General features: G+C 42.5%; 2 protein-coding genes across 2 annotated transcripts; both read right to left on the bottom strand.

Annotated features, from left to right (window-relative positions):
* Positions 1-2,824: 2,824 nt before the first annotated feature.
* Positions 2,825-8,970, bottom strand: LOC136432042 (cytochrome P450 2U1-like). Its single transcript, XM_066423060.1, has 8 exons — positions 8,291-8,970; positions 7,822-7,932; positions 6,232-6,434; positions 5,255-5,465; positions 4,777-4,853; positions 4,270-4,473; positions 3,655-3,787; positions 2,825-3,003 (listed from the first exon to the last, which is right to left on the bottom strand). Exons 1-8 carry the CDS (start codon positions 8,652-8,654, stop codon positions 2,825-2,827), a joined length of 1,482 nt encoding a protein of 493 aa, XP_066279157.1. The 5' UTR covers positions 8,655-8,970.
* Positions 8,971-9,573: 603 nt separating this feature from the next.
* On the bottom strand, positions 9,574-20,721 carry LOC136433966 (uncharacterized). Its single transcript, XM_066426596.1, has 12 exons — positions 20,445-20,721; positions 19,576-19,735; positions 18,462-18,669; positions 17,599-17,705; positions 16,859-17,064; positions 16,166-16,343; positions 15,321-15,492; positions 14,784-14,884; positions 14,199-14,343; positions 12,726-12,808; positions 11,280-11,442; positions 9,574-10,749 (listed from the first exon to the last, which is right to left on the bottom strand). Exons 1-12 carry the CDS (start codon positions 20,603-20,605, stop codon positions 10,637-10,639), a joined length of 1,797 nt encoding a protein of 598 aa, XP_066282693.1. The 5' UTR covers positions 20,606-20,721; the 3' UTR covers positions 9,574-10,636.
* Between the last annotated feature and the right edge of the window lie 20 nt (positions 20,722-20,741).

Below are 20,741 nucleotides of genomic sequence, written 5' to 3'. Positions count from 1 at the left end.
GATATTTGACCAAGACAAACTCCCGATTCACAAATTTATCGACAATGTTCGAGATTTTGGATTTGTCAGTAATACATATAATGTGAACTTGTTATTAAACTCTAGATGTTTCAATTTGTAGCTATTACAGAGTGCCATTGTATTTTTGCCAAAACGCCTGAGTAGATATCCTGGTATTTCAGTGTAAACGTGAGACTAGGTGCTCCGTAACACATAACTGTCACTGAATTCTGTTTCACTAACGCAGAAAACTGACAGGAATAATCTGTATGAGCGTCGTACTTCAATGAGTGAATTGTATTCAGTTGCCCCTCGTTCCAGTTAAGAAAGAGCGGAATTGAAAATCAGTTGGTCCTGCCGCGCCTCTCTAACTACAACAACAATGCGTCACTGCTACATTCAATCAGACAGTGAAAGGCAGTCATCAATATCTCATTTAAAAACCGTGCGTGTTTCCGTGGTTCATTATGACGCATGGCGAGTTTTGACACAATTAGCTCTAGCCACCTTTGATAGAGCCCGTTACCTCCTGGCTTGTAATGCAGCCGCGCCAATCACTCACCATATCGAGATGATTAAGCCCGCAAGGTAATTAACTCACTTCAGTTTGATTTGAATGGTTCCTGGATGATTTTTGGCACAGAGACCATTACTAGTACCTCCTAGCGTAGAACGCATCATCACCAATCACTCACAACGGCGAGGTGATAAGAACCGAAGATAATTAACTCACTTTAGTTTGATTTGATTTGACGGCTTACTGGATAACATTTTGCACAGAGACCATTACTAGTACCTCCTAGCGTAGAACGCATCATTACCAATCACTCACAATATTGAGATGGTGAAGCTCGCAGGTAATTAAATCACTTTAGTTTGATTTGATGGCTTTCTGGATAATTTTTTGCACAGAGGCCGTTACTAGTACCTCCTAGCGTAGAACGCATCATCACCAATCACTCACAACATCGAGGTGATAAGGACCGAAGATAATTAACTCACTTTAGTTTGATTTGACGGCTTACTGGATGATTTTTTGGCACAGAGGCCGTTCCCTCCTAGCGTAGAACGCATCAGCACCAATCACTCACAATATCGAGCTGATAAAGACCGCAGATAATCAACTCACTTTAGTTTGATTTGACGGCTTACTGGATGATTTTGGCACAGAGACCTCCTAGCGTGGAACGCATAATCACCAATCTCTCATAATATTGAGATGATGAAGCTCGCAGATGATTAACTCACTTTAGTTTGATTTGACGGCTTACTGGATAATTTTTTTGCACAGAGGCCGTTACAAGATAGTCAAGGTAACACGGTTTCCTCCCGGCCATGTGTTTCCGTCTTGACCTGTTGCTGAATTTTGCTTCCAAATGTCCGAAAACCTAGACATAAAGCTAAAGATCAACTGCAACTGGCAGGAAGATAAGGAACAGCCAGACCGTGAGTGTTCCCATGGCAAGCACGAAACGGCTGAAGCAGTCGTTTCTACATAGGCCTAGGGCTGTCATTAAGTTAAGCCGCGTTTGTGGCCTCCTCACCTCAATAAGTATTGTACTTTTGATATGAATTAAAGTGATGTGTATTTTCGTTATTTCTTCATTTTTGAATTGTAAGCAACCTCTGGAATTCAGGGTGATTTTCACCTGCTCATGTACGTTTGCACTTGGATAGATTTCTGTGGCGGAAATTTATATGAAAAACGTTTCGATATCAGATTATAGACATGTAGTATGTGGAATTCAAGTCAACATAGTTGAAAGTATAACCAAAATAGCTGTAAAGTATTTTTCACATTCATGTCTACTATCATTCAGTGAACTGAATTGATGTCTGGCTTTTTAACGGTATTACTAGGTGTTGGCCACTACCAGGAACTGAACTTAGTTGAATAGGTAAGGAGACAGTGGTGTGCATTTGTTTTGAAGGTCTGTGGGTTGCGTTTGTGTGGGACGCACTCCCCAGGAATCTCGTGAATCGTGTTAGACTTAAGTCTTTCATATGCATTTTCAGGCAATTTGTAGTATGATGATTTTGTAACGTACATTGTGGATTTTGTGGTAGTTTCTACCAGACTAACTACGCTGGTTCTTTGGAGAATATTTACTAGGAAAGTTTAAGTATTACCAGGAATTATCTGCATTTGACATGGTGTAGGCACAGACTTGTACGTTCTTACTATGATGGCGATTGAAATGAAGAGAAAAATAGTTCTGTACCTTGTATTCAATGACTTTCAATAAACCATTTCACCACGTATGGAAATGTATATCCGACATTCATATAGGTAATCATATTGTACACGAGATTACAGTTTCAATCTTTAGCATGATATCGATATGATACACAACAGGCAGACAGTTCAAGTACGACACTGAAATCTTGAGCATCGAGACAGAAATTTATCAAAAACAACACTTACTGGCAGACAAATTATTTTGGATACATATCTTGATCTTTACGGCAAATTAACGTCTTGTCCATTGCCCTGGAGCGTTTCTTTTTTCACATAGTTAAACTGTATTTGTTGGATCACTTAGGCCCAAATCTAAACACTGAGAACCCCACCTATCGACCCTAACTTTTTCATTACCGTTCCTGGAAACACAACAGATTTCCTGGGCTTTAGCTATAGTGTACATGGGATTAAAGTCTCCACCTTTAGCACAATGTCGATATGATACACAACAGGGAAAAAGTTCACGTACTCTTCCAACAGCAAGACACTGCCGGAACTAGGGGCGTCGAAAAAAAATAAAACAAAAGAACACTCGCAGACGAATTTATAAATCAACGTCAGGTTTGTAACATCGCCTCACAGCTATTCACGTGGGCGAACACGGATTTTGTAGGACGACGGCGATAGGGATATGCCCATGACGCCTTCGGTGCTGGGCGGTGCGCCCCCTGGCAGCTCGAACGTGAAGTGCTGCAGTAGAGTGGTGAGGAAGAGAAACAGCTCGGTTTTGGCCAGTTGCTCTCCTGGGCACTGTCGACGACCTGGAGATGACGACATGCAACAAACGTATTACAACAGAGCAGTTTTCTTGGTTAAGACATCTCTTAACTGCAAATAGCAACATGCGACAAAAGCGTTATAGTAAAAGGTGCTTTACGGCTTCGACACTGGTAAATAGTTTAACTGAACATGCTTTGGGGGTCATACTTTTTCTTTGGTCCAACCGATATTATATGTGAAATAGCGAATCGATTGTATAAGACATTCACCTCCTCATCATGCAATTGTATAATTGACATATACGACTCCCTATTGTATCTCCTGTTGATATCATCTACCTTTGACAATATTATATACTATTAGATTGTGCCTTCATGTAGTTTGAAATGGAGCATTGTGCAGCCTAGAACCTAACCATTGTATAGCATAGAGCCTACCTATAGCTTTTAGTAGTTTGATAGAAGTAGCCAGTAGTATCTTATTTTTGCCTTACATTATACCTGTTACAATCGTGTGCAATAAACTTTGACTTGACTTGACTATGGTTAGACCGCCCTGGGGCTGCAGTTAAAATAGTTGAAGAAAGACTGATTGCAGCTGCAAAGTATCCAGATCACTGTAGTAGCAGAACACAGGGGACTACTAATGTACCATACTAGAATGCCGGAGGTTCACACTTCCTGCATACGCACCAATGGAGAAGGGGAGGAACTGCTCGGGTCTGATTACCTTCCCCTGTTCGTTCAGGAACCTGGTGGGGTCGAACCTGTCCGGGTCGGTCCAGTGTGCCGGGTCCATGTGGACGGACCACAGGTTCACCAGCACCTGAGAACACAAGACGGCATCAGTCCGCGCTTTGTCGCAGGATTTTCAGCGACGCCACAACAGATTCGACCGTCAACAAGGATCTTCGACAACCTTTCCCGTCTCAAGACAACGAAAGTTTGCACGGCACATCAACGATGTCGCATTATTGTCTTCAATTCGCAGTAGCAAAGCTATTCTACGACGACCCTAGGCCTTACTGACGATCTCATGGATTCCTCAACAGTCATAGGTTTCACATACGTAACGGTGACTGTGAAAAAGGTAAAGCGGTGTCTGATAGACATTGTCTAATGAGCGTCTTTCATGCATTTAGGGATCCTTATGATTAGATGCTAATCCCTAGTCCTTAAATATCTAAAAGACTCTGTTCACGCTTCAGCTACGATTCACTAAAATACTGATACACACGGACGGCAGCATGGCAACAGATGCACCAATGACGTCGCGTTAATACGTGTGCAAGTATTTTCTCTGCCCACCTGTGTGCCTGCGGGAATGTGGTACCCGCGGAGCTCCACGTCCTGCGAGGCGGCGTGCGGGATGCTGAGGGGCGCGATGGTGCGGACCCGCTGGATCTCCAGGATGGCGGCCTCCGTGTAGGGCAGGCGCGGCTTGTCGGTGAGGGACGGCCTCCTCTCCCGCCCGACCTCCCGGTCCAGCTCGGTCTGCATGTTCTCCTGCACCTTAAGTTATTAGATGACGTTTTGTTATCACTACACTTCTTATGTATACGCTTATGCTCAGTCAATCGCTATCACTTCTGTTTTGCACACAATATCCAAAATTATGTTTCCGTTATTTCAGTTGACCTCTGACCTCCCTCACTTACAATTGAGTTTATCATATTTGATTATGTTTAATTTACTATGTACCAATTGTGTAAGTTTTGTATTTGATTTAATTGTATTTTAGACGGACTCCAGGGAGAATATATAGTGCAGGATTGTATACACTTATGGAGATCTAAATGAAATAAACAAACAAACCTCGGGGTGGAGGGCGAGGTACAGCAGGGCCCAGCGCAGCGTGGTGGTGGTTGTCTCAGCGCCGCCTATGAACAGATCTGAAAATATCTCTCTTTTAGTAAAAGAAATGATATTTTTTCCGATACTTCTTACGGACCATTGCTAAACTTTGCTGTATACAAGTCGCCGGCTTCTGCCTGCAATGTCTGGATCTTATAGTGAAACAATATCGTATGTACATACGATGAGCTTTCTGCAAAGATGTTTAGTCCCTTGCAATTACTTTCAGGATACGTTTACTTCATGTTCATTGGCCCGAAGGTGTGCATCAAAGATGGTTGAAAACTTTATAAGATTCAACACTTTCTGGTTCTTCATCTGCATACCTTGACTCTAGAGATTTCCTTTCAATTATGAGAACCATCTATCTGACCATTACCATCCAGCTCATTGAAAGCTCACTATTGAAGTGTCTGATATTTTTACACGGCGTGCGCACCTTGCATAATCATGGTGACCTGGTCGTCGTCCTTCAGAGCCGCCTCCAGACTCTGCACGAAGCTGACGTCATCGTTGTTGTTGAGCTGGCTCCTCTGCTCACGGATTACTCCGGACAGGAACTCCCGGATCTCCTCAGCGCACCCGATGACGTCACTTCCGGTCTGGCCCAGGCCAGGAACGAACCGTAGCCATGGAAACACGTTCAGGATCTACATGACGTAGTAAAAAGATTCAACTGATGGTCAATAAAACTATTGCAGACGGTACGTTTCAGAGGGAGAGAGAGGAGAGTTAAAGAGAGAATGTCGAGAAGTTAAAGTTACCTACAAACACAGATGAGCTGTTATTCCGATATATGCCTACTTACTTTCACTTTAATTGTTTCACCAGGACAATTTCTGGCATTTTGAGCTGTTTTTTAAGGTATTCCTGGGTGCAACCACTAAAACAATAGCAGCAATAATCGTCGTACACTATACACTACAACAAAAAGAATATCATAACATAGATAAATGAACAATATCAATAACATAGATATGAAAAGAACATCATAATGGTGTCGATTACCGAGTACCGCTGGCAAGCATTAAGGCAATATTTAAATGTCTCGAGCGTAACCTTGAGTGGCATTATATTTCCAGTTGAGGACTGGTCAAGTCGCCGTGTGTACCTGACTTGCTCCCATGGCGGCCATGGTTCGGTCCATGCGAAGCCGGGGTGTTACGCCGAAGAGGTTACTGATACCGGCTATACAGATACAGATACAGAAGCTGGTGTTTTGTGCCGAAAGGCGGTTATACCGGCTATACAGATACAGATACAGAAGCTGGTGTTTTGTGCCGAAAGGCGGTTATACCGGCTATACAGATACAGATACAGAAGCTTGTGTTTTGCGCTTAAGGGTGGCTATACCGTCCGTACAGATACAGATACTGATACTGATACTGATACTGATACAGATACGAATACAGATACCTGACTGGGTCCCATGGCGGCCACGGTTCGGTCCATGAGCGCCACCAGGCGGTGGAACAGCGGATCGTCCTGCTCGAACCGCGCGCCGAGGATCATGGAGCAGATCACGTTCAGCACCGAGCAGCCCAGCAGAGGCGACGGGTCGAACGCTTCTCCGCTGGCCGCATGCTCTGCGAAGTTCTTTTTCAGTTCCAGCACTTCCTCTGAATAGTCAATCAATCAATCATTCGATCTATCAATCAAAATTGTTTTTAAAACAGAAGAAGATCTTTATTGACACAACAAAAGCACAGCGACTTTCGTAAGGTCTACTACATACATACAACATACAAACGAATAAGTGCATACAAATGAGTTTGATTACACACAATCATATGGGATAGAACAACATATCGAAATATCACATGTAATATACTTATACATTACGTGTTCTAATGTCCAAACATTCTTTGATGTATATACCTATCTGTACACAGTAGGGGTTATCACCTCCTAGTATGTAATTGAATCTATCGACAGAACGGAGCGCATTGAATTCATTGAAAACAAACAAGAAACTTGCAGCCAGAGGCTGGATTACATCTAAGCTTGTTGCACAACGAACCACCACTAAGAAAGGTAGTAAGGGGTGTTAAAATCGTGAAAAAAGTGTGATGTGTCCGTGCGAAGGAGCCCACGCAAAAAAAAAAAACAGACGCAAAATGTCAGAGTTAGCGATACGCTTGTGAGAAGTAAAAACTGACACAGCATGCAAAGTAAGACCAATTCATTTTATAACAATGGGCCATCATTTGGGAATGTTCATATAGTAACTGATTGGATGCAAGCCGTTATTGGTAGCTTTAGCGCTGTGACGATTGCGCTCAAGCAAGGTTGCAAAAATGCCACGATAGCTAGTTCCGCGTTATCAATCATATACGTTCGATGATTACACCGTGTTTCTGTATGGCTTTATTCGAGGAAACAATACAAATCGGCCTTGCAGCAAAAGCTGATCATGAATTGCGCCGAGATTTACAGTTGAATACATTGATGACTGATACAATTATATCTACAAAGGGTTAAAAGCCATATGATAAAAGGAATTACGAAACGGATGGCAATGCTAAAACTACATCTATAAACTTTAAGAAATGTGGAATTCACATCATGCGTCATCATTGAGTAGCCGAGTTTAAGTAATCTGTTTACTGTACGTGGCACTGAAAATATGTCACAGATCTGGAGATACCTCTGGAGTAAATAACTGAAAAATTACCTAGGCTTTCGTAGTTGAACATGTCATACACATACGGGCTGATAAAATACGCACGTTGAAGGTGACTCTTGGAGGTCTTACAGCTGCCTTAACTTATCGGGTATAGTTCAGGCAACTTCATTGACAAGGAGAAAATGACAAAAGCTGCCTTGAGAAATGTGAGGAATTTCAAGATAACGATGAAGTATGCAGCTAGCACCAGTGTTCGACGCATAGCAACATAACGGAAATCATAACGAGGTAGCGAAACAACGAAACAGATAACAATCCGACGCTTCTTTTGAATAACGATTGCCGTAAAGAATCGTGATTTGTTTCTACCAGAATCTTACCGTGAATCTGTTCCTCCATGAATCCTTTCCCCATTCCGAACCGCCTGAGGATCGACACCATGGCCTTCCGCCTGTTCTTGTACTCGTCATTGTAGCTGGCGAATCCAATGCCTGTGAGACGGTATGTGGTTCATGAGATACGGCAGAAATGGCATTGGTGTGAACGATGTGGAAAGAATGTCCATTGATAATCATGAAGAGATTAGCAGCAATGTTAGCCTCCTTAGCAGGCTCTACAAGTTGGGCTCCTTATGTTTGTCTTACAATATTTTCTCTCCCTGGTGGCATATCAGCTCTACTGACGGACCAAATTGACATGCATATCAGCATATCAGCTCTACAGGGCGCGGCCAAAAGAAACCGAATGCAGGTCAATTTGTATGCTATCAGAAAATAAAGCATGTCAAGTCCCATAAAAACTCGATTCTCAGAGCACTCTTAGAAGTCTACAGCAGTTCCAGGTACTTACCTTTCCCGCCACAGCTTAGCTCATGAAGAACGTACATGTACGGCCGGTCGGACAGCCTGTCTCCCTTCTTCACGAGCGCCTCTCGGATGGCGTCGTACCCGTTGATGACCACCGCGTCCTGCAGCCCCATACGTATCCGGTAGATGTCGCCGTAGTCTCTCCGCCACTCCGTGAGCTTCAGGTGCGGACTCGCGCCCAGACTTGTGAGGTTGCCGATCAGCGGGTAGCCAGGAGGCCCCGCCGGCAGCTTCGTCTTCTTCTTGCCTTTCCCGAAGAACGTGTCGGCAGCCAGAGAGCTGACTGAGCTGACGAACGTGAGGACAGCGCCGAGCCCCTGCCAGTCGAACGGTACATACGAAGCCATCTTTTCAGATCTGCTCAGACACTGTACCTTTCAGCTGTATGTTCAATAGAGGCTCTACCTCAAGAAGAGATGTGTCCTGTGTTTTATAGACGGTCTGAAGGACAAGATGTGTTTTTATAGTAACGCTATCTTCCCGGCACGTGGCCTTCATCAGCAGAAACGTGTCGTTGCAAGGTCCTTTGCTCTCGTGCGTGGTGTGAAGAGTTGCATTCGTCATTTCAGATGACAACGTAAAGCCGGCGGCCCTGTAAATGGAGGATCTTCAAGTGATAGCCCCAGGTGTCAAACCTCTGCACATAGAACAGCTTTACAGACTTATCCATAATAATGGGGGGGGGGGGGGTGACCCGGTGTTCCTGGCTGAAGACGCGATATGTATGGAAGCCACATCTACGACTAGCAAGATGAAATTGCACCATGCTTCACCTCAGTTGAAGATGACTGCCCTGACTTCACCTTTGTGTAATCTGTCACCATGTTTTTTTCAAGATATGTAAGTTGCTGACTTAAATCGCAAGCAAAAGGGTAGAAAAATGTAGCGTATCAACATAAAACTTTTTTTTCCCGAGAGTTCCAAGCAATGATCACCTTTACTCGCCCATCTCGTAAGACCACGAGCGACAACCATCAAACCACCAACGTCTGTCCAGGCAGCTGCAGTTGGCTCTTCCCGTTGGTCTACTGGCAATTCCGTGAGACAGAATCCCTGGGTTACACTGACAAGGGTAAAAATAAACATACCAGGGACAAGGAAAAACACCTGGTTTGCCCTCCTTCTGGGGTAAACGATGGGACAAACAAGTACGGAAGAACTATAGTAATAACGTTAGTCTGTCCATTGGCATCAGCTAGATTCTGCTGCTACTATCCATTCTCCATTATCAAAACAGCATGCATAACAACATCAATTGTTGGTATCTAGAAAAATTTAATTCCGAACAGCAGCAAAATCTTGAGCAAGGATAATTCATTCATTAAAATATTGTATATTTGATATACCTTCAGAACAGCCTAGCAACAGCCTTTAGCCATGTTAGCAACACAATGTTATTGGCATATCATAATTTTGCTGCCCAAAGTCAGGATTGTCAGCTATTTGCAAAGTCACAGAAAGGTTGTGATTCAAATATAAAGTGTATACGGTCCTATAGAAACATTGGTTTGGGATGCAATCACCTTTAACTGCATAAAAACTATTTGATGTCGCAAAAGGTTCTTCTGTTCCACATAAGGCTAAAACCCTGGGATTTCTAAAGGCACTTACGAGTACGGAGAATAATGTGCTGGTAATTTGCTGGCCCCTCCAAACCCTATCAAGGACCACGTGTAGAGGTGATCACTAGTACAGGTTTCACAGTATATCAATGGCCAGGTAGTCCTTATCTAGAGGTGGTCACTAGTGCAGGTTTGACAGTATATCAATGGCCAGGTGGTCCTTATGTAGAGGTGGTCACTAGTACAGGTTTGACTTTATATCAATGGTCACATAGCCCTTATGTAGAGGTGGTCACTAGTACAGGTTTGACTGTATATCAATGGCCAGGTGATCCTTATGTAGAGGTGGTCATGCACTTGTACAGGTTTGACTGTAAATCAATGGCCAGGTGATCCTTGTGAAGAGGTGGTCACTTGCACAGGTTTGACTTTATACCAATGGCCAGGTGGTCCTTATGTAGAGGTGGTCACTAGTACAGGTTTGACTGTAAATCAATGGCCAGGTGGTCCTTAGAGGTGGTCTTTTGTACAGGTTTGACTGTAGATCAATGGCCGGGTGGTCCTTATGTAAAGATGGTCACTTGTACAGGTTTGACTTAATATCAATATATCAATGGTCACATAGTCCTTATGTAGAGGTCACTAGTTCAGGTTTGACTGTAGATCAATGGCCAGGTGGCCCTTGTGTAGAGGTAATCACTTGTACACGTTCAACAGTAATTTGATTTAATTTGCACTACCCCCATCCCCCCAAATCCAGACCCCTTCTATGCCTTCATGTCCTTCAGCAGTCTGCGCAGGATCTTGCCGCTCGGCGTCTTTGGAATCTCCCCGACGAACGCCACTCCACCCCGCAGCTTCTTGTAGGGGGCCACTTTCTCTGTGTGAGAACAAAGTAGTAACTATTTTTGATATTTTATGCAGGATTTATTATATTCATAGTTTTTGCAGTGACCTCTCCATTGCAAATCTATGACAGCAGAAAAATGCGTTTCCCTTGTATCACTTCTGTACAGCAGAATCTTTTAACTGCAACTTTAAAACACTTCTGCTACCGTGAATTAAAACTACGGCAAAAGTAAATGGATTTACAGTAATCAGATGCCAGCCTCAGATCAGGTGGTGTCCAACAACCCCAAGGGAGCAATCTAAACTGGCTATCTTTTTCAGTCTTCTTCTTAGCTAGCAATATAATATGTCACCAATACTGTTGCCGTTTATAGCTACAAATGTACAGCAAATTTGGAGCCTCTAGTAAATAGAGACAAGTTACCAACCTTTAGTCTGTCCTTGATATTTCTTGTGTAAATGTATACAGCGGGGTTTTCGTGTTCAATACTTAATAACTTTTTCTGAAAATAATTTTGCTGTTAGAACTGTCAAGAAATGCCAAGAAATGATCAAAATTACCTGCAACGAAGTCCACAATGTCCGTTTCTGTGACATCGTCGGCCTTCTTCACAACGTAGGCTTTGGGGAGCTCCCCCGCCACCTCGTCTGGGAGACCGATGACGGCCGCGTCCTGGACACCGGGGTGGCCGAGCAGCACGGACTCCAGCTCAGCTGGCGCCACCTGTGGATGGGAGGGCCATTAATCTATCTAGGAGGAAATGAGCTTCTGTATCTGTATAGCCGGTATTATCGCCCTTTGGCGTAACACACCAGCTTCTGTATCTGTATCTGTATAGCCGGTATAACTGCCCTTCAGCATAACACACTAGCCTCTGTATCTGTACAGCCGGTATAAGCGCCCTTCGGCGTAACACGCCAGCTTCTGTATCTGTACAGCCAGTATAACCGCCCTTTGGCATAACACACCAGCCTCTGTATCTGTACAGCCGGTATAACCACCCTTTGGCACAACACACCAGCTTCTGTATCTGTATAGCCGGTATAACTAGCCTTCAGCATAACACGCCAGCTCCTGTATCTGTATCCATATACAACTTCATCTTAAACTTATTGTCACATGTAGATCTATAGCAGTTTATACAACACATAACTTTACATTTGTGTAACTTTAAAAACACTAATTGTAGTCCACGGCTCTCATCACCAGACTGGATGTGTCTTGTTCTGTATGCCCTCTTTGAAATCAGCTTTCTTAATTTGAAATGGCAACCCAGATGTCTTGAGATGAAATATTAATGAATAAGCTGTTCGTGATTTGTCTTCTAAAACATGCATAAAGTTGTGCAAAAATGACTCTAAACTGACATTGGCCTGAAATGCCTTGAAGCTATCACCCAAATATACTATCACACGTAACACACGATTCAGAAATTCCCGAGCGTAGGAACATCCCCATGAAGGTTATGTGGTATCTCCTGTCCTCCAGACTGCACCTGGGCTTAGCCATGTGGGAGACACACACAGAGTCTTAGGCTGCAGGAAGTTAATTTGATGGATGACAATTTTTGAAGCATGCATAAATTTTTTGACTGATTTTGTGAAATTTCGTTCCCCTCCGGATAAGATAAACATGACCGAAAATACCGAAAATGGCAAAATATGTTGTTTTGCAGCCTTGAGTGTAGTTGTAAGAGTGACACTTAAGTAACACAGTATGGTAGCCTTGAGTATAGTTAAAGTGATACTTAAGCTATAGGTGTAACTTTCTGCACTTCTTGAATACAGGAATAAAAGACGTGTTCACTGTGATACCATGTTTTGTCCCATGTTTTGTCACTTCAATTCTTATTTATTTTCATCCATCTATTTTCTTTATTAATAATCTTGAAATTTATTTTGAAGGGCATCTTGTTTCTTGCTCTTCTTGCTTTTCTTTGTGCTCTCACAATAGATTTTGGAATCTACAGAGGTTATCATCCACAAAATCTACATGCTGTGTCTTACCTGGAAACCCTTGTACTTTATGAGTTCCTTCACCCTGTCAACGGCGTAGAAGTTCCCGTCTTCGTCATAACGAACAATGTCACCTGAGTTGTGCAAGCAAAACGTAAGTCAATTCAACCTGAAAACTAACAAGCCCCACTTTCACAAAAGATTACAATGTAAAATACTGTTACTATCAGCTTGAAGATAACATGATATTGAAATTGGCCTCAACATTCAATGGTGACAAATTCCCTCTAAAATCAATAATTTGGAACATACTTGAAAAGAAAAGTTTGATCACCAATCAATCAATCAATCAATCTTTTCATCATCTTTATTTGCACTGAAATGACGTGCCTACCATTCATACATTTATTTCTGAGCCAAATAAGAACCTATTGATATCATTTTTTTTCTTCTATCCTGATTTACAAAGAGGCAAGCAAACAAGTGCTCAGGTAAAAACATCCCGTCCTTGACTGAAGTAACAAGGACATGTAATCATATCACAACAGTCACATTCCAAGACAGTGTCAATGACATATTCAATCTTCTTCAAGCTGTGTTTTTGAATCCGTTGTTTCCAGCTGCTTTCATCATTTACTCTGATGAAGGCAGCTGAAAGCAAAAAATGTTGCTGAGGAAGTCAACAATGATTGTTCTAAAAAGTGCTTTACTTTCTTTTTTTACTTTCTACAATTGTCAAGGAGAAATCATGACATATCAGTCATCAAGTGCTTTGGCAAATTACAAGTTTAACCTTAATTCTTGATAGAAGAGGAAGAACTTTAGTGTGCAACAATTATAACAGGTACAATGTATGGCAATTTGTAGATACATAACAATCGACTATTTCTAATATCTAACAATTTCAAAGAACTTATCTATAACATGAATAACAATCAATCTAATAATGTGCATTCTAATAGCTAAACAGTATACAATGCAGGGCTCAAAATTCATCTTTGGGAATAGGTACACTGGTGCACCCAAGTCAAAAAATTGGGTGCACAGAAAGAATTTTGGGTGCACCAGATAAAATAAAGTTGAATGTTCTTCAGAACATAATTACAAAGTTTAACGCTGCTGCCTCTCTTAAGAACTTCAATCTGTAATTCTATAGCTAACTTTAAAATTTCAAACAAATAATACATTAAATAAAGTACAGCAAAAAGTTATCATGCTGTTTTTTATACTTACATCTCAAGAATATTCTGTATACTAGTGTACAATAGTACCTTAACCCTATAGGCTACAAAAATATATAGGTGCACCAGTGCACCCACAGTCAAAAATTAGGTGCACAGCTCCAATTTTGGGTGCACTGGGTGCACATGCACCCACTATTTCGAGCCCTGCAATGTAATGATGACGATGGTAGTATTCTGTGTAGTATATGATGATAGTGGCCTCTGGGTTTGGGGATTAGGCAGCAGGGAGTAGGTTAAAACCAAGAAGCAAAGTTCAGGAACAACTTATTTCTCCACGCACCTGTGAGGAGCCACCCTTCTGGGGTTATAGTGCTGGCCGTGGCCTCGGGGTTGTTGAGGTAGCCCTTCATGACCTGCGGCCCGAGGACGCACAGTTCTCCGTCGTCCCCGGGTCCCACCGCTTCTCCTGTCTCTGTGTCAATCACCTGTCATGGACAGTAAATATAGAATGGTTGAAATAGTGAACATGTACAGTGCTAAAAAAACTTACTCTAGTCATGAACTATGATGTATCTGTATGTTGTATTGGGGAGTACAAACTCAGTCATGTTTGGGTCCGCCCATGTCTATACCAGTTCGGTTACTTGCTGTAAGGAATTGCATTAGTCATAGAGCCAGCAGCCCTATGTATGAGGGAGCTTCAGGCGTTAGCCGCAAGAATCAAACCTCTGCACATTAAAGAACCCAACACACTTGTCAAGAAGAGTTGGGGTGATTCTGTGTGCTTGGCTAGAAATGTGAGCCATAGCCAAAGCTGCATTGCACTACTAAGCGCTAACGAAAAAGTGTCATACGTCGACTGAATAAAAAGAAAGGAATGTCTCTGTGCTGTTTGAAAGTGTGTGTCTCAGTAATGACTCATTACCTTGGCCTTGGTGTTGGGAACAAGAATTCCGAAGGACCCCGGGACAAAGACTCCTTCTCTTCCAATGGTAACGATCGGGCTTGTCTCTGTCAGGCCATAACCTGGAGCAATCACAAGCAGTTGTTTAATACTAGCAAAGACATCAATTAGAAATGCAGTTGACTTAAAGGCTCCAATACCATATATGGCCTCCATTGGTCAATATTGCCCATGGTAAAACCCTAATTCACAGCAACCCTACAGCATTGGCTATGACTGCTATATGAGAATTACATGTCGACACTCTCTGCCACATAATACATTAATCTGTTTACTAAGCTGATTCAGTTCGGTCTGAGTTGCAGTTATTTTCTGCAGATGAAAGCTCTTTGCCTTCTCACCTGGCTGTGATTGGGTGTTGCCATGACAACGAAAAACTCTTTGCATGGTGACCTTGCCTGTGATTGTGTGTTGCCATGACAACTGAAAGCTATTTGCATACCAACATTGCGTGTGATTGGTGTTGCCATGACAACTGAAAGCTACTGGCATGCTGACCTTGCCTGTGATTGGGTATCTTGAGTCTGTCCATTAGCGCCATGGTGATTTCTGTTCCCATGGGAGCGGCACCACAGAACACCTCCTTGATCAGCGAGAGGTCGTAGCTGTCCACTATGGGGTGTTTAGCGAGGAACACAGCAACGGGGGGAACAGTCAGGATCCTGGTCACCTGGGGAAACAGGAAGATGTAGTTACTGTTGTAGACTGGTTTCCTTTGTTCTCTGAAAACAGCTAAATTGCCAGGCTTGTGCTTGAGAGCCTTTAGCTGTCCACGATGGGGTGTTTAGCCAGGAACACAGCAACGGGGGGAACAGTCAAGATCCTCGTCACCTGGACAAATAGGAAGATGTAGTTACTGTTACAGAGATAGACTGGTTTATTGTCAGGCTTGTGCTTAAGAGGTTTTACATGTAGCTGTCTAGTATGGGGTACATGTTTAGCATACTGGCAAGGAACACGGCCACAGAGAGAAGTGACAGGAACCTGCTCACCTGGAGAAACTAATGAGAAAGGTATAGTTTACGTAGTTACCGGTAAGTGCGCTCAATGTTCAACAAATATATATAGCTGAGGAATACCTATATGTGACCAGCCGAACTGAACATACTCTAAAGCTGTGAGTGAAACTTAAATATAAACATTACACATTCACAACATAATGCCCCGCCCATACAATATACATGAACCTAACGGTCATTGAAATTGCCTATTAAATAGATTAAGTTTGACTTTTTCAGTCACTTCACTGTGTATTTATCTGAGTATGCCATGAAAGTGTGTATCTGAGTATGCATGCACATGTGTGTCTGTGTGTGCTAATACCCAAATCCTCTCTCACCCACCTTGTAGTTTTGTACACACCCGAGGAACGACTCCGGCTCGAAGCGCGGCACCGTGACCAGCCTGACGCCCTGCAGGAGGCAGTTGAACAGAATCACCACCAGCCCGTAGATGTGGAAGAACGGCAGCTGTCCGATCAGACACTCCTCCCGCCAATCCAGCAGCATGATCCCCTCCACCCTACATGGGGAGAGATGAGGAAGAAATTTCAACAGTTGACAAAGTTAAATTCATACCTTAAATTCATCACTCGTATGAGTCAGTCCCCTTGTAGATTTGTTTTTTGCAAAAATTAAATGTAGTACAGTGTAATTTTAAAATATTTTCAAAGTTGATTTGAGTTGTTATTTGGCAATTCTGGCAGAGGTTGGCAATGATGTTATAGTACTATAGCATAGCAGAGGCTAGGACTCTTTCAAAGCTGTTTAGCTAGACCAAGACAGTGTGTTTGACTCCACCTGGCACACCTATTCTGGCACAGGTTGGTGAAGATGTTGTTGTGCGTTAGCATAACATAGGTTTGCACTATTACAAAGCTGTAAGACTTAGTGTATTTTTCTCTGTGAAACTTGTCACATTTTGGCACAGGTTGGAGATGATATTATAGTGCATGAGCATGGTAGAGGCTAGGACTGTTTTAAAGCTGTTTAGCCAGAGAATTCTTCTCTGTGAAACTTGTCACTGCTTCAGCCCACCTATTCTGACAGAGGTTGGCGACAATGTTGTAGTGTGTAAGCATGACTCCCTTCGGCAGCCCCGTGGTCCCGCTTGAGTAGGGCAAGATCGCGATGTCCTCTAGCGGGTCGATCTTCACGTCCGTCGGCATTGCCGACCCGTCGTCCGCCAGCAGGTCTGAGAGAGGCTTACAGCCCTCCGCTGTACCACCGATTATGTAGATGTCCTTCACATGTGCAACAGAACATAGCAAACGACCAAATAAACAAGAACTAAAACAATCAACCAAAGAAACAAACAAATGAATAACTAAGGAGGTCGGAGTGCCTTTTGCTGTACCCTTGATTATATTGGCCTCCTTCAAATGTGCAACTGAACATGGCAAACGACCAAACAGACAATAAATAAAACAATAAAATAAATAATTGAATAACTATGGAGGTCTGGGAGCACTCAGCTGTACTCTAGATTATATAGGTCTTTCAAAAATTGTGCAACGGAACATGACAAGCAACAAAATAAACAACAATGAAAATAATAAACAAACAAATAGATATATATGGCTGTCTTCAAAATATTATAGCAACCTTATAAATGAAATTGTGGTGCAGATGTTTGTGTGATAAACACAATGATAAACAAGCAAATAAGAATTATACAGCCTCCCCCTCAAAAATTTAAAAATAAAACATAGCTAAACTGCACCAGAAATCCTAAATCATAAGACTAGCTGGAGTATGATTTATTTAGGAAAACCTACCTTGACGTCAGGACAGTTGGACTTTGCTTTCCTGGCATTCTCTGCGAAGTCAGCGATGGTGACGATGTACTGGGCTCTGGAGTGTGTTAGTTGGTTGGTCAGTTCACCTGAGAACAATCATTACAGGAATCTTATATTAAGTTTTTTCCATCACTTGTTTTGATCTTTTATCAGTTTTAGTTGCCATAATGATTTATTACTCACAAAGGAGTGACAGAGTGACAGGGTCATTCTATTCCAAGTTCTAATCAGGCTGTGATTTGAGATTGCAAATGTCAAAAATAATAAGATAGTTCATTGTTTGAAGTGCGCATGTGCAGTATGATGCAGTGTAATATGTTAAAGTCAAAGACCACTGGCATCACTACAGAAATCCTATCAAGCTATTTCCATCAATATCTTTCACCAGTTACCAAGTTATAATAATAGTTTTTATTTACTCACAAAAGAGTGGCAGGGTGGCAGGGTCATTCTATTCCAAGTTCTAATAATTCTGTGATTTAGTCATTGTAAATGTCAAAAATAAGCTGGTTCATTGTTTTTGCACACATGCAGGCATATCCAGGCTGAAATGATAAGATACGATATCAACAAAAGTGTGCAGTGTGATGTATCGTGGGTAACACGGTAAAGTTGAACGCCATTGGCAATACAGAAAGAATGACCAAGGGCCTTCAACTTTACATACCGGTACTACCCTGCATCACACTACACATACACTTCATACCGTTACCTAGCTTATTGAATACAACACTGTGAATTGTTGATATCATATGATATCATATCTTACCATTTCAGCCTAGATATGCCTGCATCATGTGTGCAAAAGTAATATTATGTTTCTATATCCTATGCCCTCTTACCAACGGTATACAGCGGATTCACAGTGGTCATGATCCCGCCGATGGCTGTAACAGCAAACAGGACGATGGCATACTCGGGCAGGTTGGGGGCGTACAGGGCAAGCACGTCCTGCTGTTTGAAGCCCAGCCGCGTGAGGGCGCTACTGAGACGCCGGATGAGGTCCTTGAGTTCAGAGAAGGTGTAGGATCGGCCAGTGGGTCCGTCAACCTAGTAGGCAAAAAGGGGAAAAAAAACTGTTCTGGAATATTATTTAGGTTTTTGTCTTTACACTGTCTACATTTTATGTATACCTTTGTTTTCCTACTACATGTACTGTATTATACTTGAAATGCAATGAATTAATTAAAGAAAAAAAAAGGGAAAAGGAAGATAGCACTTTCACATTTGTTTTGCATAGTGTATTAAGACTTAGTGTCTTTCCCAAAGTGCACAACACTGGGGCCTACTAGGGCTTTCAACCCAGAACCTTTAGAGTTACATTACAGTGTCACACAAAATGTCAGGATTTAAAGAGTAACGGGTAATCCAACATCAGTAATCCAGGTGTTTGTCAGCTCATCCGAGACATTCTTGAGAAGGCCTTGATTCTTGTTTGAGTACCAGGCAAAATTGTATTGGCAGACATTACCCCCAGAAACTAATGTGGGCTGTCCTCACAGTACACAAGGAACTGCAAGATGAAATGTAACCTCCTTGGCATATAGTTTTATCTTAAAATAAACAATAAACATATAGGCACTGTAAATATAATCATTCTTCCGTCCTATTTAGCATTGACCAATGACAATGCGGTTCTATAACATAACTTTATTGCAAGTTCATGCCCGAAGGCTAATTGCAGAAAAACAAGTACGTGGAAATACATAGGAATCAAAAATAGCTATCTAGTCTACTGTGAAAGTTCTAAGTTAACTAAGGTTGACTATGGTTGTGGTTGGGTTTGACTTCTTTTTTGAAGGCAGTGGAAAATGAAGAGACCCACGTTTTGTATCGTAAGTGAGTTTGTTGATTTTAGTAGTGATATGGATTTTTGTAAGCTATTCAAATGGTGAAAGATAGGGGCATTAACGGAAGCTGTTTGATATATTTTGTTTCTTCTACAAATATACGTACTAGTGCAACATTGTGCCCATATTTGTCGAAGTCTTGGAGCACAAACTCTGCCAGGTGCTGGTCTTCGGGGATATGTACGTCAGGGTAGCTGCTGCTGACGACGTGGCCTGTGGCCTCACCTGACAGACCTCGGGCAGACAGGTGACACCTCTGCAAACACCTGCACAGGTAAGACAGGCGTGAAAAGGGCTAACATACTAGTAATTCAACCAGGGTACATAGCTCCAGCCTCTTCCAGGCTTCCGTCCTATTGATCGAAATGGAACTTCACTGTATAGCTGACCTACCCTGTATAGCGGAGTACCTCGGCTGATTTCTACTATTTTCCCAACGATAGGACGGAAGCCTGATAGAGGCTAACATAACTCCGCCACACTGAAAAGATACATCTAAACAGATCTACAACCCAACGTCTCCTAGTTCAGTGCACACCTGTATATCTAAACTGTGCATACCTGGGGGTGCTGCACTAGAGAGATCTCAAACCCACTGCTTTTTAAAGTGGCGGATTTATGTAGCCTGGTGGGTTAATGGAGGTTACTATCAAAGTACTTTTGCAGACTAAGCCCTGGGAACAAACAAAAATACAATCCATTACAATGTGAGAGTGTAACGCTTGTAAGGAATGCCTTAGAAATCACCGAGTGCTGGCACACATCAAATTTAGAATTTGCTGTTTCACTGTGCACAATGCATACACTACCATTACAACCACGCCCCCTCTACAAAATGAATAGATTTTATGTGTATTCTTTTCCAAAAGTGTGCTTAGAACGGTTGCAAATCGCTGCTCATCCAATGACTTGATATTTTTTGTGTGCTGTCAATTAATCAACTTGTTGTGATGTCATCATCTAGCGTTACCTGACCTTTTGACCGATGCCAGTTGCCCCAGAATCGGCTGGGACCGCCATAACGTTATCGGGGTAGTCTTCAAAAGATAAGACTTGCTGAAGTGTCTTGAAGAATGCACGAGCTTCCTTGGACCCCGGGAGCAGGCTGATGCAATCACGAGGCGAAGGGAAAACATCTTGGGACACGGACGACTCAAGAAGGCACAAGATTTCGGTGAAAATTGATTTTTTTGACACTAGCGTCCCGGTCCGGTTGTCATGTTGTTGTGTCGGCCCGGTGTCCGGTCAAAGTTCGCTTCGCGCCGCACGACT

Source organism: Branchiostoma lanceolatum, chromosome 4 (assembly GCF_035083965.1).
Source record: "Branchiostoma lanceolatum isolate klBraLanc5 chromosome 4, klBraLanc5.hap2, whole genome shotgun sequence".
Lineage (NCBI taxonomy): Eukaryota > Metazoa > Chordata > Leptocardii > Amphioxiformes > Branchiostomatidae > Branchiostoma > Branchiostoma lanceolatum.
The sequence above is the reverse complement of the archived record's forward strand: the minus strand, read 5'-3'. Positions and strand labels throughout refer to the sequence as shown.